General features: G+C 43.0%; 1 protein-coding gene across 23 annotated transcripts in view; it reads right to left on the minus strand.

Moving 5' to 3' along the window:
* Positions 1-14,535, minus strand: part of cnot1 (CCR4-NOT transcription complex, subunit 1) — a 43,136-nt gene that overhangs the window by 6,048 nt on the left and 22,553 nt on the right. For all 23 annotated transcript variants that reach the window (XM_079501650.1, XM_079501652.1, XM_079501642.1 and 20 more), the window contains 12 exons: positions 13,587-13,883; positions 13,036-13,176; positions 10,109-10,213; positions 9,260-9,379; positions 8,581-8,775; positions 8,050-8,192; positions 7,614-7,722; positions 6,664-6,833; positions 3,176-3,407; positions 2,387-2,635; positions 1,940-2,103; positions 936-1,053 (listed from right to left, as the gene is read on the minus strand). In XM_079501650.1, coding sequence (XP_079357776.1) covers positions 936-1,053; positions 1,940-2,103; positions 2,387-2,635; positions 3,176-3,407; positions 6,664-6,833; positions 7,614-7,722; positions 8,050-8,192; positions 8,581-8,775; positions 9,260-9,379; positions 10,109-10,213; positions 13,036-13,176; positions 13,587-13,883 — 2,043 coding nt within the window. The remainder of the gene's footprint in view (positions 1-935; positions 1,054-1,939; positions 2,104-2,386; positions 2,636-3,175; positions 3,408-6,663; positions 6,834-7,613; positions 7,723-8,049; positions 8,193-8,580; positions 8,776-9,259; positions 9,380-10,108; positions 10,214-13,035; positions 13,177-13,586; positions 13,884-14,535) is intronic.

Consider the following 14,535-nt stretch of genomic DNA (forward strand, 5'->3'; position numbering starts at 1 on the left):
AGTCATTTTTCTCCTCAAAATGAGACAAACTACAATCTTTGGGACCTTATAAAACTAAACTTCCATAGTTTCAAGAAAGTTAATCCATCACGCATCGACACAGCCTAGAATGAGGGTGTGGCTCAAATATGGAGGGCTATCACTTCCGACTATCACGATCCCGCCAATAGTATTAAAATACTAAAATAAAGACATTTTTAGCATCAATAACAGTGTGCCGATATCCATTTTACTGGTTATTTACATTCCTGTTCAGATGTGCGTATACTATTGCAGTGGTTCCCAAACCTTTTCACGTCAAGGACCCCCAAATTGACACTTAAGACCGCAGACCCCCATTGGAAAAGATGTGCCAGGGACCCCCCTAAGAGAACATTTTACGGCTCTAGCAGTGATCCTCAACCATTTTAATTTCAAGGACCCTCGGTTTGATATGCATTAGTCTACGGTACGGACCCCCATTTAATGGCATTTCTATCTCTGAGACCCCAATTTATATTGTAAAATCAATGTTAATTTAACTCTGAGAGTGTACAAATTTGTACACTCTCAGAGTTAGACCAATAAGGGCCCATTTGGTTCCAAACTATCATTTAGCTGGGGACCCCCTGGAACTGCCTCAAGGACCCCTGTGGGTCCCCGGACCTCACTTTTGGAACCACTGTACTATTGGACTCCAAATATATAATATGGGTGTGCACCTTGCTTAATGTACTGTGTGTTGTGGTGTGTGGATGCGCACCCTGCTTACCTTCTGCTGAGGTGTGTGTGTGTGTGTGTGGACGACGTGCACCTTGTTTACCTTCTGCTGAGGTGTGTGTGTGTGTGTGGACGACGTGCACCTTGTTTACCTTCTGCTGAGGTGTGTGTGTGTGTGTGTGTGTGTGTGTGTGTGTGTGTGTGTGTGTGTGTGTGTGGACGTGCACCTTGCTTACCTTCTGCTGCGGTGTGTGCGCCAGCATCCTGGCGATGAAGATGCGGTGTGAGATGAGCTCCAGCCAAGCGTAGACGAAGCCCGGTGCTTTAGTGGGCCGCAGGATGTGGAAGGTGTTACTGCAAGGACAGGACATCCAGTCAGAATGGCTTCAACAAGGACAAACTCCCTGGAACCTTTAGATTTCCCATCAAAGGAGAATCTGACCAGCGGGGTTTTTTTTTATAACCGCAATCCGATATAGGGCCAATGCGAACTGTGTAATCGTAATACCTAGGCAAAAACCAACTATTGTCGAAGAACAATATTGATGTTACTAAGAGATTCGCTGAGTGAGCTATATTTTATATACAGAGATTTAGAAGGAATAAGCAAAAGCGTGATACGGCAATTCCTCCTCCTCCGTCCGCTGAGTCTCCTGCATGAGTAGGCGAGAGTCGAGATGACACTTTGTGGAGTGGCTTCCTGGCGTGCAGTGTGTGCGTGTGTGCATGTGTGCGAGCCAATGGAGAGGGGCTGCCAGGTCCGCGAATTATAAGCGAGTTGGAGTGCGTGTAAGTAACCAGGCAAGCAACTGTGAGGGCCAAATCAAGTGTGGCTGGAAATATGCAGACTTGGCAACCCACTCTTCAGCAACTAGCGGTGTGAACTAGCGGTGTCAGTCTACCGGTCGCACGTTTCCCATGAAAACATTAACCAGCCGCTTTAGCAAGCTGCTGGTAAAAACATCTAGAACGCACCGTAGCTCAGAGCATGCGCGCTGGGTCAAAACACTGTACTTATGAAAGAGAAAAAAATAATAATTGTCAAGCGCTCGAAATAAGCAATTTAGTGTAGGACCCAGCGCGTACGGTCGGTGCTGCAGTTCTTCAGAATTTGGACATGGATGATCTTTTAGGTTCAGACCAAATTACATCTTTACTGCCAAGCAAAACGGAGCATCTGTGAATACGCGAAGAGACCATATGTGCGAGACCATATGGGTCGTCCAGTCAGTTCTCCTACCAGAAGGCGGTGAGCGTCTGGAAGTTGATGGTCTCCAGGACGTGTTCTGGGGCGTTGAGCTCCAGCAGCAGCATGATGAAGATGCGATGGTACGGCAGCTGCTGGAACTCTGTCTGACGCACGTCATGGTCCTGGATTAACACACCTACTACGATACCCAGCACCTGGACACACACAAAATTAAAATAATTACGTTGTGAGCTTGTAGAGCTGCCATTTTCACTGAATGTTCACCCAAGAATTAGGGACGCAAGTGTTACACATCATGTACCATGTGTAAATCTAGTGTATTGTAGCCGGCATTCTGTTCCAGTGTTCTATGTAGTGGTATGCTGGGGAGGGGGCTGAACAAGCTCAACAAAACCACCAATGCCTCAATTTCCCTTCGGGGATAATAAAGTATATCTCAGGTCACCTCTCGTGCAATGCATGCATGTATGGTTGTACCTTGTTGAGCAGGTTGATCTTAGTGACCGTGTTGGTGGCCTCTCCAGAGTGTTTGACCAGCAGGGCGATGAGCCTGACGAAGGCGTCCAGGTTGTGGTAGCACTTGGCCCGGATGATGGCGGCGCTGGCGGCGGGGTTGTGCTGCTGCTCGGCCTGCGCGCGGTAGCTGATCTCCACGCACATCTCCGTGCACAGCCGGAAGAACCGTGTGATGAGGTCGTCCGTTTTCAGGATGCCTTGCTGGTGCATCTGGGGACGGATGGATGGGGTGAGGAGGAATAGTAATGGACTGGAAATGAAATGACACTTTGACATGTTTGCTGAATGATTATCAGGGTTTGTCGTAGCGTAGGGCTTTCACTTCTAGTGATTTTTACTAGTTGACTAGTCGACTAGTTGTTTAACTACCTATTATGTAAAAAAGAAACAAATAGTTTTTTAATGATATTTGTACATTTAAAAACTGTGTACATTGGTGACTATAATCTAGCATTCTATCTGATCTTGAGGCCTAGACCGATGAATCGTTCTGGCTGATATATCGATATATTATTTTACTTTTTTGACGACATCTGTATCAGTCGGTATTTGTCACAATATTTGTACCACATTCAACGTTTCCATCCATATGTTATTTTTGAAATCTTCCAAAGAATTAAAAAATAGCAGATCTTATTTGACAAAATAAAATTAGTCAAAATCGATAATTGGGGGTCTCCAAAATTGAGATCAGCATCAGACTCAAATTTCTGGCATCGGTCGGGCTCTAGCAAGTTCAGGTGTTTGTACCTGTCCTACAAAGGCAGAGAAGGCCTTGGTGCTGTCCCTGCCAGCGGCAGCAGAGTGGTAGAGGTTGACCCACTCTCTCAGCAGGTACTCCGCCTTCTCCCTGAGGCCTGGAGGGTCGTCGTACTCCGACGCTTGCGAGATCCCAGAGTGCATCATGAAGTTGGGGCCGCCGTGCGCGCGGTCAATCATGGCCTCGTAGTTGGAGCGAACGACGTCCATCAGCTGTGGAAGACTGGGGAGCGCAGGTAGGAGAAACGTCATGAGATAAGGTGGTGATCAAACAAGAGCGCAAATTAGTCTATGGCTGCGCAATACAATAGTGCAGCAGTTAATAATAATAATAAAACTTTGTATAGCACCTTTCATGACATGAAATGCAACTCAAAGTTGATTTAACTGATCGATTTAATCAATGATAATAGCTGAACGACCAGCCCCCAAACATGGAGACAGTGATTTCTTTAAACACCTGTCTGACCCAACTGATCTCCCGACCGTAGTCTGTCTGTAGTCAGTTTGGGATGTGAATGAATGAATGATTTTATTTATTTAAGTGTCATGCCACCTTGTGGCCCATCCCTCATGGGATTATATGACACCTTTTCACACAAGTTACAATAAACAGTTATACACTTATAGTTCTTTACTTATACTGCTGATCGCATGTTACTGATCGCATACAGCATTAATACAAATACAATAAATCAAATCAAAACAATACAAAACATAAAACAAAACACCGTAACTAGCATACGTATTTCTTACTGGCTGTACATGGCCTTTTTCCTCAGGTCCCATGCTTTCTCTAGATAATTTGCCAATTTAAATAAGTATTTTTCAAATAGACGGTTAATAAGTTGTGCATCATTCATATCCATCATATTAACATAGTTTATATTATTAAACAACACTTCTCTCACCGCACCATAAAAAGGACAGTACAACACAAAGTGACACTCATTCTCTATTTCATTGAGATCACACATTTGGCAGATTCGATCTTCTTCATCTAGCCCAACATAACGACCCGTTTCAATATAAAGTGGCAGTATACCTCCTCTAATCTGGGCACAAAGTGATCTTTTTTTCTTTGGCAGATTAAATAATACATAGTTTTCAGTATAATAGTCATGTTTGATTTCTCTATATGTACGTAATTTTGGTTTGCTCCAGATCTCTTCTGTCCAAGTACGTTTGATCTTATCAAAAAGTTATCTCCCTCAGCCCCACAATATTAACCTGCTCCGATCCAAGAAACACATCCTCAATTCCATATTCACAGAACATATTACGCATGTCCTCTATCCATGGTCCATTCTGTTGTTTGTCCCAGTTAAATACTTTTTTTGTTAGTCTATTATCATTCATATTTACTAATCTGTTCCACAACCTAGCAGTGCAGACCTTCCACCGGACCTCACAAGGTTCCCATCCCATATCTCCTGAGACTGCTGCCATTGGTGCATATTTATGTACACCCAGGAAGTATCGGAGGGCTCGGTTATGTACAGCTACACTCTTAGGGAATCTCCCATGACCCCAGAACCATAATCTAGAACTGGGCAAACGCATGCCTGATAAAGTGTTGTATAGGTGCGGAACCCAACATCTCTAAGTACCTTGATTTTACCAATTACTCATCCTAAGGCTCTGCCTGCAGACTCAGAGGACTGTGGAACCATGAACCAAACTCATATGCTCGTCAACATAGAAACCCAGATATTTATAGGACTTTACATAGTTAATCTTTTTTTCACCAAAATAAAACTGATATTTACTAATGGGAGTTAGAAAGCTTCTGAAATGTATCACATTTGTTTTCTTTTCATTAATAGACATCCTCCATTTTTTACACCACTCATTTGTATGAGAGAGCATTTTTTGCATATCAGATTCACTTTCGGCCAGTAAGACAATGTCGTCCGCGTACAAAAGGATACTCACTGCAAAATCTCCACATTGCACACCACAGTTTAGTGACTTAATTGTACATGCTAGATCATTAATATAAGTTGCAAATAAAGTAGGTGAAAGATTATCTCCTTGTTTTACTCCCAGTGGTGTTGGAAACCAATCTGTACAAAGTTCATTTATTTTAACACAGGCTACCGGTGCACTGTATAATGATTGTAATGATTTGTAGAACTTTCCATTCACCCCATATTCAGACAATCTACAAAAGAGTAGGTCCCTGTTGATAAGATCGAAAGCTTTTTTGAAATCTATGAAACAAGCAAATGTGGGTTTCCTTTCATCTAACCTAGTCCTTATTATTGTACATAGTGAATAGAGATGGTCAATACAAGCTGTCTTTGCGGAATCCATTTTGTTCATCTTCAAGTAGGTGTCTTTTCTCTAGATGGCACATAAGCCTTTCGTTAAGTATAGAGGAATATAATTTGTAAACTGTACTCAATAGACTGATCCCTCTATAATTAAGGGGCACCCTTGGGTCGTCACTTTTAAAGATAGGTGTTATAATGGATCTGAACCACATAGAGGGAATTTTGCCTGTTTCAAAACATTTTTTAAACAGACCAAGTAGAGTGTGAGATAGCATTGGTGATTTCAAGATTTCGTTTGGCAGGTTTTCTATGCCTGTGGCTTTTCCTGTCTTTGCTTTATTAATTGCCAACTGGACTTCTTCTATGGTCAGCTCATTATTAAGGTTATCATTAGAAGGCTCGACCTCCACTACCATCTCACTCTCTAGCAAAGCTTTTTCTAAGCATTTTTCATTATAAAAGGTTTCATCAAAACTTGATGTGTTATCACAGAAAAGACCTTTAAAATCTATTTCCCACCTTTTGATAACCTGTGATGGTTCATGAACTGGGTTGCCATCATGCCCCAACACCTCCATAGGGATCTTCTTTGTTCTTATTGGGCCTAGCTTGTTAATTTCTTTCCAAAATGATTGTGGGTTTGAAGTTTGAATTTTTCCAAAGTGTAACATCTGTCCTCTTTGATAGGATCTTTTATATTTCCTATATGTTTTATCAAATACATACTGACACTCTTTAAATGTTTTCAGGAGGTCCCTTTTCCCAGACTGTGTGCCTTTATATTTCAGGAATGAATGCTCAGCCTTATGCATTGCCAGCCATAGATGTTGCAGCTCTTCGTTCCAGTAGGGTTTCCTTGTGTATTTGGGTTTCTTTCTGTAGATGTAGTGTTATAGTGTTGATTTTGACAGAAATTTTGCAAATTGTCAATATATTATATTGCCTTAGTCATCGTAGCTTGGCTTTTATTTCACCAGTGAAAAAAAGGTAGACAAACATTTTTCGGCAGTTTTAGTCAACGAAATCAACATTGCTTTAGCCCATCGAGACCTGAGACCAGATTCTACAAGTTTTCTGAAAAACCTATGTTTCAGTGGTTCTCAAACCATTTCATGTCAGGGAACCCAAACATTATATGTAATTGGCCGCCGACCCCCCATCTGAAAATATGTTGTTCCAGGGACCCCTGGAGTGGTCTCTTACCCTTCAGGAGCGTTGGCCCTGGAGTGAGCGCTGGTCCTCATCAGGGTCTCGATGGTGTGGAAGAGGTCGGCCTCGGTGATGTGGCTGACGCTGCGCTCATCCACCAGCAGCAGCTTCACCAGCTGCATGGCAAACGCTACGGCCATGTAGTGTAACCCGTTCTCCATCGACTGGAAGAGGAGGACGGAGAGAACACAGCTTAGCCTACTACAGTTCAAATTAGATTTCACAGTACACACAACAGCAGTGACTGTACGTTGCCTATACATGCCATTCCGTTGCTGATTTTTGAGTGGTGCAACCACTCCAAGGAACAGCAATGTCCCCATGTTTAAAGTACGTGTCCCTATGTTTAGAGTACCAACAGGGGGCACTGTTGCACCACTCACTTCAGACTGGTCTGATTTTTATTTTAGGCAGGCTTAAAAATACCTCACATCCGTACTTATTAGCACACCAAGATGGAGCTAAATTCATCATGGGTGCGTTCGATTTTGGTGTGTCAATATTGTCGATATTTGCACATTGTCGCACCAAACTTAAAAACACTGAAACACCTACTAACACCGAGTGTACAAATGGAATGCATGTAGGGTCCCGGAACCAAATTAATGCGTATGGGTCCATTTGGTTTCATTTGTACACTCTCAGAGTTATGGGGGTCCGTGACCTAATGCATGCCAAAGTGGGGGTCCTTGAAATTGAACTGTACTCTAGTACAGAGGTTCCCAGGTTCAGGTCGAGTAGAGAGACATTAGACGTTTCCCCGGTAGAGAGACATTAGACGTTTCCCCGGTAGAGAGACATTAGACGTTTCCCCGGGATCCAAACTAATGAAAATAGACCATCTACAGGCCAAGCTCAAACTTTGGTGCCCAAATTAAGAAAATGCGGAAGTGGGTATATATATATATATATTTAAGAGTCTGCTAAATGCCTAAATGGTGTACCTGTGCCAGGTGCAGGTCGTACTGCTGCATGTTAACCAGGTGGTTCCTGATCAGCAGCTCCACTGCTTCCACGTTGTACTTGTACTCATCCCGACACTCGATCAGACACCTGGACAGAGACAGGCAAACAGGTTAGAACACGTTGTACTTGTGCTCACACACTCGATGAGAAACCTGGACAGAGACAGGCAAACCCCCAACTCATTGGCAGTCGTTGACACTATGTGTTGCCCACCTGCCCCTGGCAGGTAAATTAAACTTTCGGGCAGGTGGAGTTTGCTTTCAGGTTGCCCGACCAGGCAAGTGCTCGTTTGAGAGCGGCTGCAACAATCTATAAACACAACACCAGATGGGCCCATCTGTCCAAACAGCTGAACGTGGCCAGAGCGCTGGTCTTCTGGTCTGTGAAATAAGAGCACTGAGTGTTGGTGGTCACCTGGTGATCTGCTTGTTGCACCACTGTGGTCCGTAGGCCCGTCCATCCTGCAGGGCTTTCAGCACCAGCAGATGACACTCTCTGTAGCGCAGCAGGAGGTCAGCGTCTGCCCCACTGGTGGCATCCAACAGACCCTCCACCGCCTAGGAAATTAAGGAAATGGATCACTCCTTTAAGAACGTTTAAAACAAAAACGGTAAATCCGTCTACACGAGATTGCAAGGGTAGGCTATTCATTCGAATGCTATCAACCCATAATCACCAGTACTAGGTTACTCATCAAGAAAATGCAATGGATTGAGATTAGGAAACACAGAAGTGAAATTACTGCCGCCGAAGCAAAAACATCTTGAAACTGACTTACGTGGTCGGTTAAGACTGAGGTTAGTGGACTTACGTGGCCGGTTAAGACTTGGGTTAGGGTCTCCGCTCCAGTAGAGCCTACTGGCTCCATTGCATGGTCCTCATAAGTAACCTACTGGTTAATATGGGTTGATAACACTCAAATCCACTATCCGCTATTTGTCTTACTTTTTGCAGCAGGCCCAAAGCAGCGATTCCGTCCCTGGAGTTCCGGGCCAAGGCCACCGACTCCAGCAGGGTCCTCAGGGCCTGGGTCTGGGGGTTCATGGCCAGGGCCGGGGGGATGGCGTGGAGGTGCTGCTCCAGGTCTGCCATGCACTTGTCGTAGATCTGAGCCACGTCGTCTGTGGCCCACGCTTGTTGCTGGGAACAGGACGGGAGACATGGCATAAGACACTGTTTGGGTCAGTGGGAGTCGGGACCCATTAGTGGGTCGCGGATACTTTATGGGTCCCTTTCTGTTTCCTACATTTTGTTTTTAATTATTAAAAAAAAAACATTACAAAAAAGCAAAAGGTTTTCATGAATTAAAGCAAAATGCAATGATTTTTTCATGAATTTCATGAAGAAATCAAAGAATATTTATTTATGTTCTACGATATCATTCTAATGTTGTTTTATGCTTTATTATTTACCAAATTTACCTAAATTTACCTCAATTGTTGTTTCACACTTCCACTAATTTGGCAATCCTTTGTGAAATCTACCATATGAAATTGAAGATGAGTCAGCCTAAATTTGTAATAAATAACCACTTGGATTGCACCGCAACAAGCCAAGGGAAGATTCAATTGTGTGTTGCTGATGTCGCCATTTTATCAGGCTGCCAATATAAATATAAAGTCACCTTCATGGGCTGAGCCAAGAAGCCAGTGGGTTGGGAGAGATCATTGCTGGGCAGGAAACCTGGAACGTTTCTGGCAAACTCCTCATACACAGCCAGTTGCTTAGGGTCCACTCCTCCCACCTACAACAAACAGGCACAAATGTCATGTACTTTACAGTCAATTCAACAGTGGAGCAGAGATCCAGTAGAACTAAGACATGTTTGGTTTCACTCTGAAAATAGCAGATCTACAAGCTCACGACGCATTGTGACGTGTGAGCTTATAGATCGGCCATTTTCAGCATGCAACCAAAATCAGATTACTTACGTCATCAAGGCCGGCCAAAATACATTTTAGTCGACTAAATCTACAGTTGATACGGTCGACTAAAAACTGTACCAACACTAAAACATTTCAGATGACTAAAATATGACTAAAACTCAACAGAATTTCATTCAAAAGACTGACTAAACTAAATCCATATTTACCGTCAAAAATCATCACTGTTCTCTAGTAGCAATGGTTAGCTCTAGTTTACACATTAGTCACTGTGGTCCCTTTTTCACCAAAATAACGTTGAGTCTAGAACTGGTTCCGTTCTTTGTTTACGATGCATTACATCACATCTGCATCTTCCAACCTGAATAGTGACACGCTCACTTTGGTTCCAACTTGAGGGCAAGAAGAAGTATTTTTAGGGTTCCAGATCCAAACTAACTTTTAGGGATCGGGAACCAATTAATTTGGTTCAAAATGAGGCAAAAAAAAGAAAAGAACGGAAACCGGTTCAACTCTGGTGGAAAAGGGGCCTGTGTTTATTAGAAGCTAGACGTGTGGTGTGGTGCGTTGAGGGTAAACTGTGGTCCCACCTTGAGTCTGATCTGCTCGGGCATACGTTCAGCCTGGTAGGTCAACACCACGGGGTCACAGTAGCGACGGCCCTCCTGCCGCGCATGCTTCCTCAGCTCAAACTCCTGGAAGTAGACAGAACATGAAGCAATGAACTCATAAACCACAGAGGACATGCCTTTTCCCAGAGAACTGCCAATTACTATTCGGTAAACTGTCAAAGAGCACTTTAGGGTGATGAAAATGGGTTACCCACTGTAAAAAATAATTAACACCTTGTCATGCAAGCATTACAAGGTCAAAATGACATGTCAGCAGATTTCTGAAAGGCATCCTACTGTATAGTAAAATAAGCCGTTTTGTATTAATAGTTATATCACCACTTTTAACAGCCTGCTCAGAGACTAACTCAATCTTTTAATATTCAGTGTCTGTAGTAAAGTCAAATGTGTGCGAGTGAAATGTTTGCGACTGCAAGAGTCAATACTTTTCTAGCCTGGAACTCACCTATGCTTTTTATGGCATAGGCAGCTCCCGCCGGGAGAAACTATGTGCAGCTGCTAGACATGAGACTAGTGTCAATTTAACAATGGTGCAGACGATCAGAAATCAGCAGAGAGTGAGTGATGTTTGCGCCGAATTGAAGTGGACATTGAAGTGGACTCGGACCCAGACTTTTTTTTTCTCCCTGGAAATAAAAACGGCTAATACTTTTCAAGCTGTTCTTCGAAACTTAATGCAGTCTGTGGCTAGCATCATTGTCAGTAGGGATGTCCGATGTTATCGGCAGATATATGCATAAAAGATTAATATTGGAAAACATATATATTTTTTTGTTTTTAAAACGTTACAGGAGTTCTTACTGTATGGTGTGTGTGGTATGAAATGTGAGCCTACCATAATCACAGTAATCCTTAATATGGGCTTTTGGAGAGAAATTAGCTTGAAGCTTCAGTCACTTTCACATTAGAGATCTGCAGTGTGTGTCTGTGCAGTGTGCACCTGGTCCTCGTTGGTGCTCGTTATCTCAGGCATCAAGGCAATTATGCTTCTGCACTGGCAAATAGGCCTCAACATCTATGTGAGGTACAATTCTGAGGTATTTGCACTTTAATTGAGTATTTCCAATACTTTTACTCCACTACATTTATTTGAAAACTTTAGTTACTAGTTACTTTTATTATTATTACAAATCATACATTATACACTTCAGCCCAATGTATTTATACTAGAGCTGGGACTCGATTAAAAATTTTAATCTAATTAATCAGAGGCTTTGTAGTTAATTAATCTCGATTAATCGCATTTTAATCGCATATCATTATTTGACCCGAGAACAGTGAGAAAGCTATTTTTTTAAATGGATTTTGGTATACTAGTGAATCAATGAATAGTGAATACATAAGTTTAAGCAATAAAACATTGTTTTTGTAGTAATAATAGGGGTAATAAATTATAATAATATCTCAAATGTAATAATTTATATAAAGCTTTTCTGAGTACAAAAAAATGCTTTACAAGGGGGACATGATAAATCAAAAACAACTTTATTAGAGGAAAAACACTAAGGAATTAAATAGATGAAATAGCTGGGGAAAGCAATATTGAAGGTTTGGATGGTGGGGGCATGTCTCTGAGTGTTTGGGGAATGCATTCCACAGGGTTGGGGGGGGGGGCTTGGTGCAGCAAAGTGACATGACCATAACAAAGCACCTCTGTGTTTCTTCCGTGGACATACAGTAACAGCCATTAACAGATTTTACATTTTATTTGGCCATAACCGTTTAGTTAGAAACCATGTCATCTGGTCGGGTCCTTGAATTGCTACTGGTAGTTGGAATGACGTTAGCTCTGATCCATAGTGTTAGAAGGAGGAAAGTAGGCTTTCACATATTTTTTTGTGCTAAAAACGAGGGGCTGCACAGCCTGCACTTCCGTGGGTGTGAGGGGAAAGGATCAAATTAAGTACCATATAACTCCTCCTGACTGAGTCCTAACTATGCTAAGGACCAGAGCTACTGTTGTTGACGTTAGCTTCCAGGCTAGGCTCGGTGCAACATGCTTCGCATCGAGCCGATACTGGAGGCTTGACGAGGTGCGGTCTTCGGTGATATGCGAATTCTTTATTGAATAATTGCACACAACTGTGCTGTAATCCACGCTATCATCGGATAGCCTTTTAAATCCTATTTCCAATCCACGGGGACAAGCAAAGTGATCTCAGCGGCTTCCCCCGGTCTGGTGAACTGTCTGGTGGTGTTATTGTTCCCCCAATGCTGCTGGGGCATACCATTCTAAAGGGGGGTGGTTTCCACTCCCTGTAACAACGGACACTTCACTCGGTGAACTGGGTGGTGCGCCGGTCCATCTGAAAACTGTCCAGTGACAACGTTCCGCGGTGAAAAAAATAGTGCGATTAAAATGCGTTAATTTTTTTAACGCGTTAATTTTTCTGTAGTTAATTAATCTCAATTAACGCGTTAAAGTCCCGGCCCTAATTTATACTTTTGTAAATATTTTTAGTACTTTTTCCACCACTGGAAAAAGCCTGCATATATCGGTATTGGAAATTAGGAGTTGGGCAATATCGGGATATCGGTAAAAAAAGTCAATATCGGACATCCCTATCAGTAACCCTGTGAAAAGCTGCACTAGATTAGCTTGAGACGACACTGGCTTAAAAGCCTGTATTTATAACAGTCACAAACGCCTGTCTAACATGTACATTTTTAATATTGTTTTATTGTATGTATATATGTCGTATGCAATTGTTTTTTCTATGGACCTTGAATCTGCAATAAAGATATTCATTGATTCTGGCTCATTTACATGGATGTGAAAATTGAAAAGGTTGATTAATGTGCATCGTCCCTGGTAAATAAATATTCTAATACGAATAAATCGTAGCGCAACTTGTTCCCACTAGCGGGCCTACAGCGGTTCTCACCGTGGCCAGTCTCTTATCCATCTCTGGGCCAGCCTTCTCCACGGCAGTCTTCTGAATGAAGCAGCAGGCCAGCTCACAGTTGTCCTGGGCGATCCTGGCCGCAGCCTCCTCCATCATCTCCCTCTGTTGGGGCGTCGGTGCCTGGGGAATGAGAAGACACATTTAAAACGTGTCGATTTCGACAGCATATTTTATGATTTAGTTTTAGTCATATTTTAGTCATCTGAAACGTTTAATGTTACGTCTAGTTTTAGTTGACTAAATGCAGTTTATTTTGTTTTGCCAAAAATGCATTTTGGCGGGCCTTGGTGGTGTCGTGATGGCAGATTTTGCCCTTGTTGCATGCTGAAAATAGCCGATCTACAAACTCACAACGCATTGCAGCATTGTGCGTTGTGAGCTTGTAGGTCAGCCATTTTCAGAAAGCAACAACCATTCGCAACCAAACAAAAAATTATCTCTTCTCCACTTAGTCCACTAGTCCCACATTTTTATTTAGTTTATTTAGTTGTCATCAGTGAAAAAAGGTAGTCGACGAAATCAACACTGACCCTGAGCGCGGCGGCGAAGCTGTTCTTGAGGTTGGTGGCGATGCTCATGAGCAGCGGCTCGCGGCAGGTGATCATGGCCATGCCGGCGGTCAGGTTCCTCATCATGTGGTGTGCGGCCACGCGCATGCGCGACTCCTCCGAGTCCAGCGCAAAGTCCTTCCGGACAATCTGCTCGCAGGTCGTCATGGCGATCTTGATGGAGCGATCCACCACGGGATGAACCAGCTCCTGGACGGCCCGCTCCACGGACTGACGCACGCACTGCTTCAGCTGAGGGTGGGCTTGTAGCAGGGGGATCTGGAGGAGAGATACACCTTTAGTTGATTTTTGTTGTTATTTTTCATGTCATGATTATGAATTGAATACCCAGGACCTGAATGGAAACAAGACCGCAAGGACTTTTTTCGGTGATCCCATTGGACGGGTGTTTGACTGTAACCTGTACCGATTACATTTCTGCCAATAAAGTATTCAATCAATCAATCAGTTTATCAGTAAGCTGAGGGTGGGCTTGTAGCAGGGCGATCTATAGCAGGAGTGCCCAAACCTTTTTCAAAGGAGGCCAAATTAGAAAATATGAAAACACCCAAGGGCCAAGTACATATCCTACCCATCATCATAATGTACTTTAGGACCATATTCACACATTTGCCGCTGTTGACGCAGATCTACATCTAGATTTTTCGGTCATTTGTCTGGAAAATAAGTGTTTAAAATATCGTGACAAATCGTATCGTGATACGTATCGTATCGTGAGTTGAGTGTAATGTTACATGCCTAGTTGCAGGCAATGAAGTAAACAGAAAATGAACCGGGAAACAAGATGGCCACGCGCATCCACTGGTTGTTGTAAACATCTTCTCAAATGCCTTTATCTCGGATTCCTTTCCCAGACTGCACCCCTGGTCAAAACAAGCGAATGAGTTAACAGTGCAATGAAATGCGTACT

This window comes from Electrona antarctica (assembly GCF_951216825.1).
Source record: "Electrona antarctica genome assembly, chromosome: 5".
NCBI classification, from domain to species: domain Eukaryota; kingdom Metazoa; phylum Chordata; class Actinopteri; order Myctophiformes; family Myctophidae; genus Electrona; species Electrona antarctica.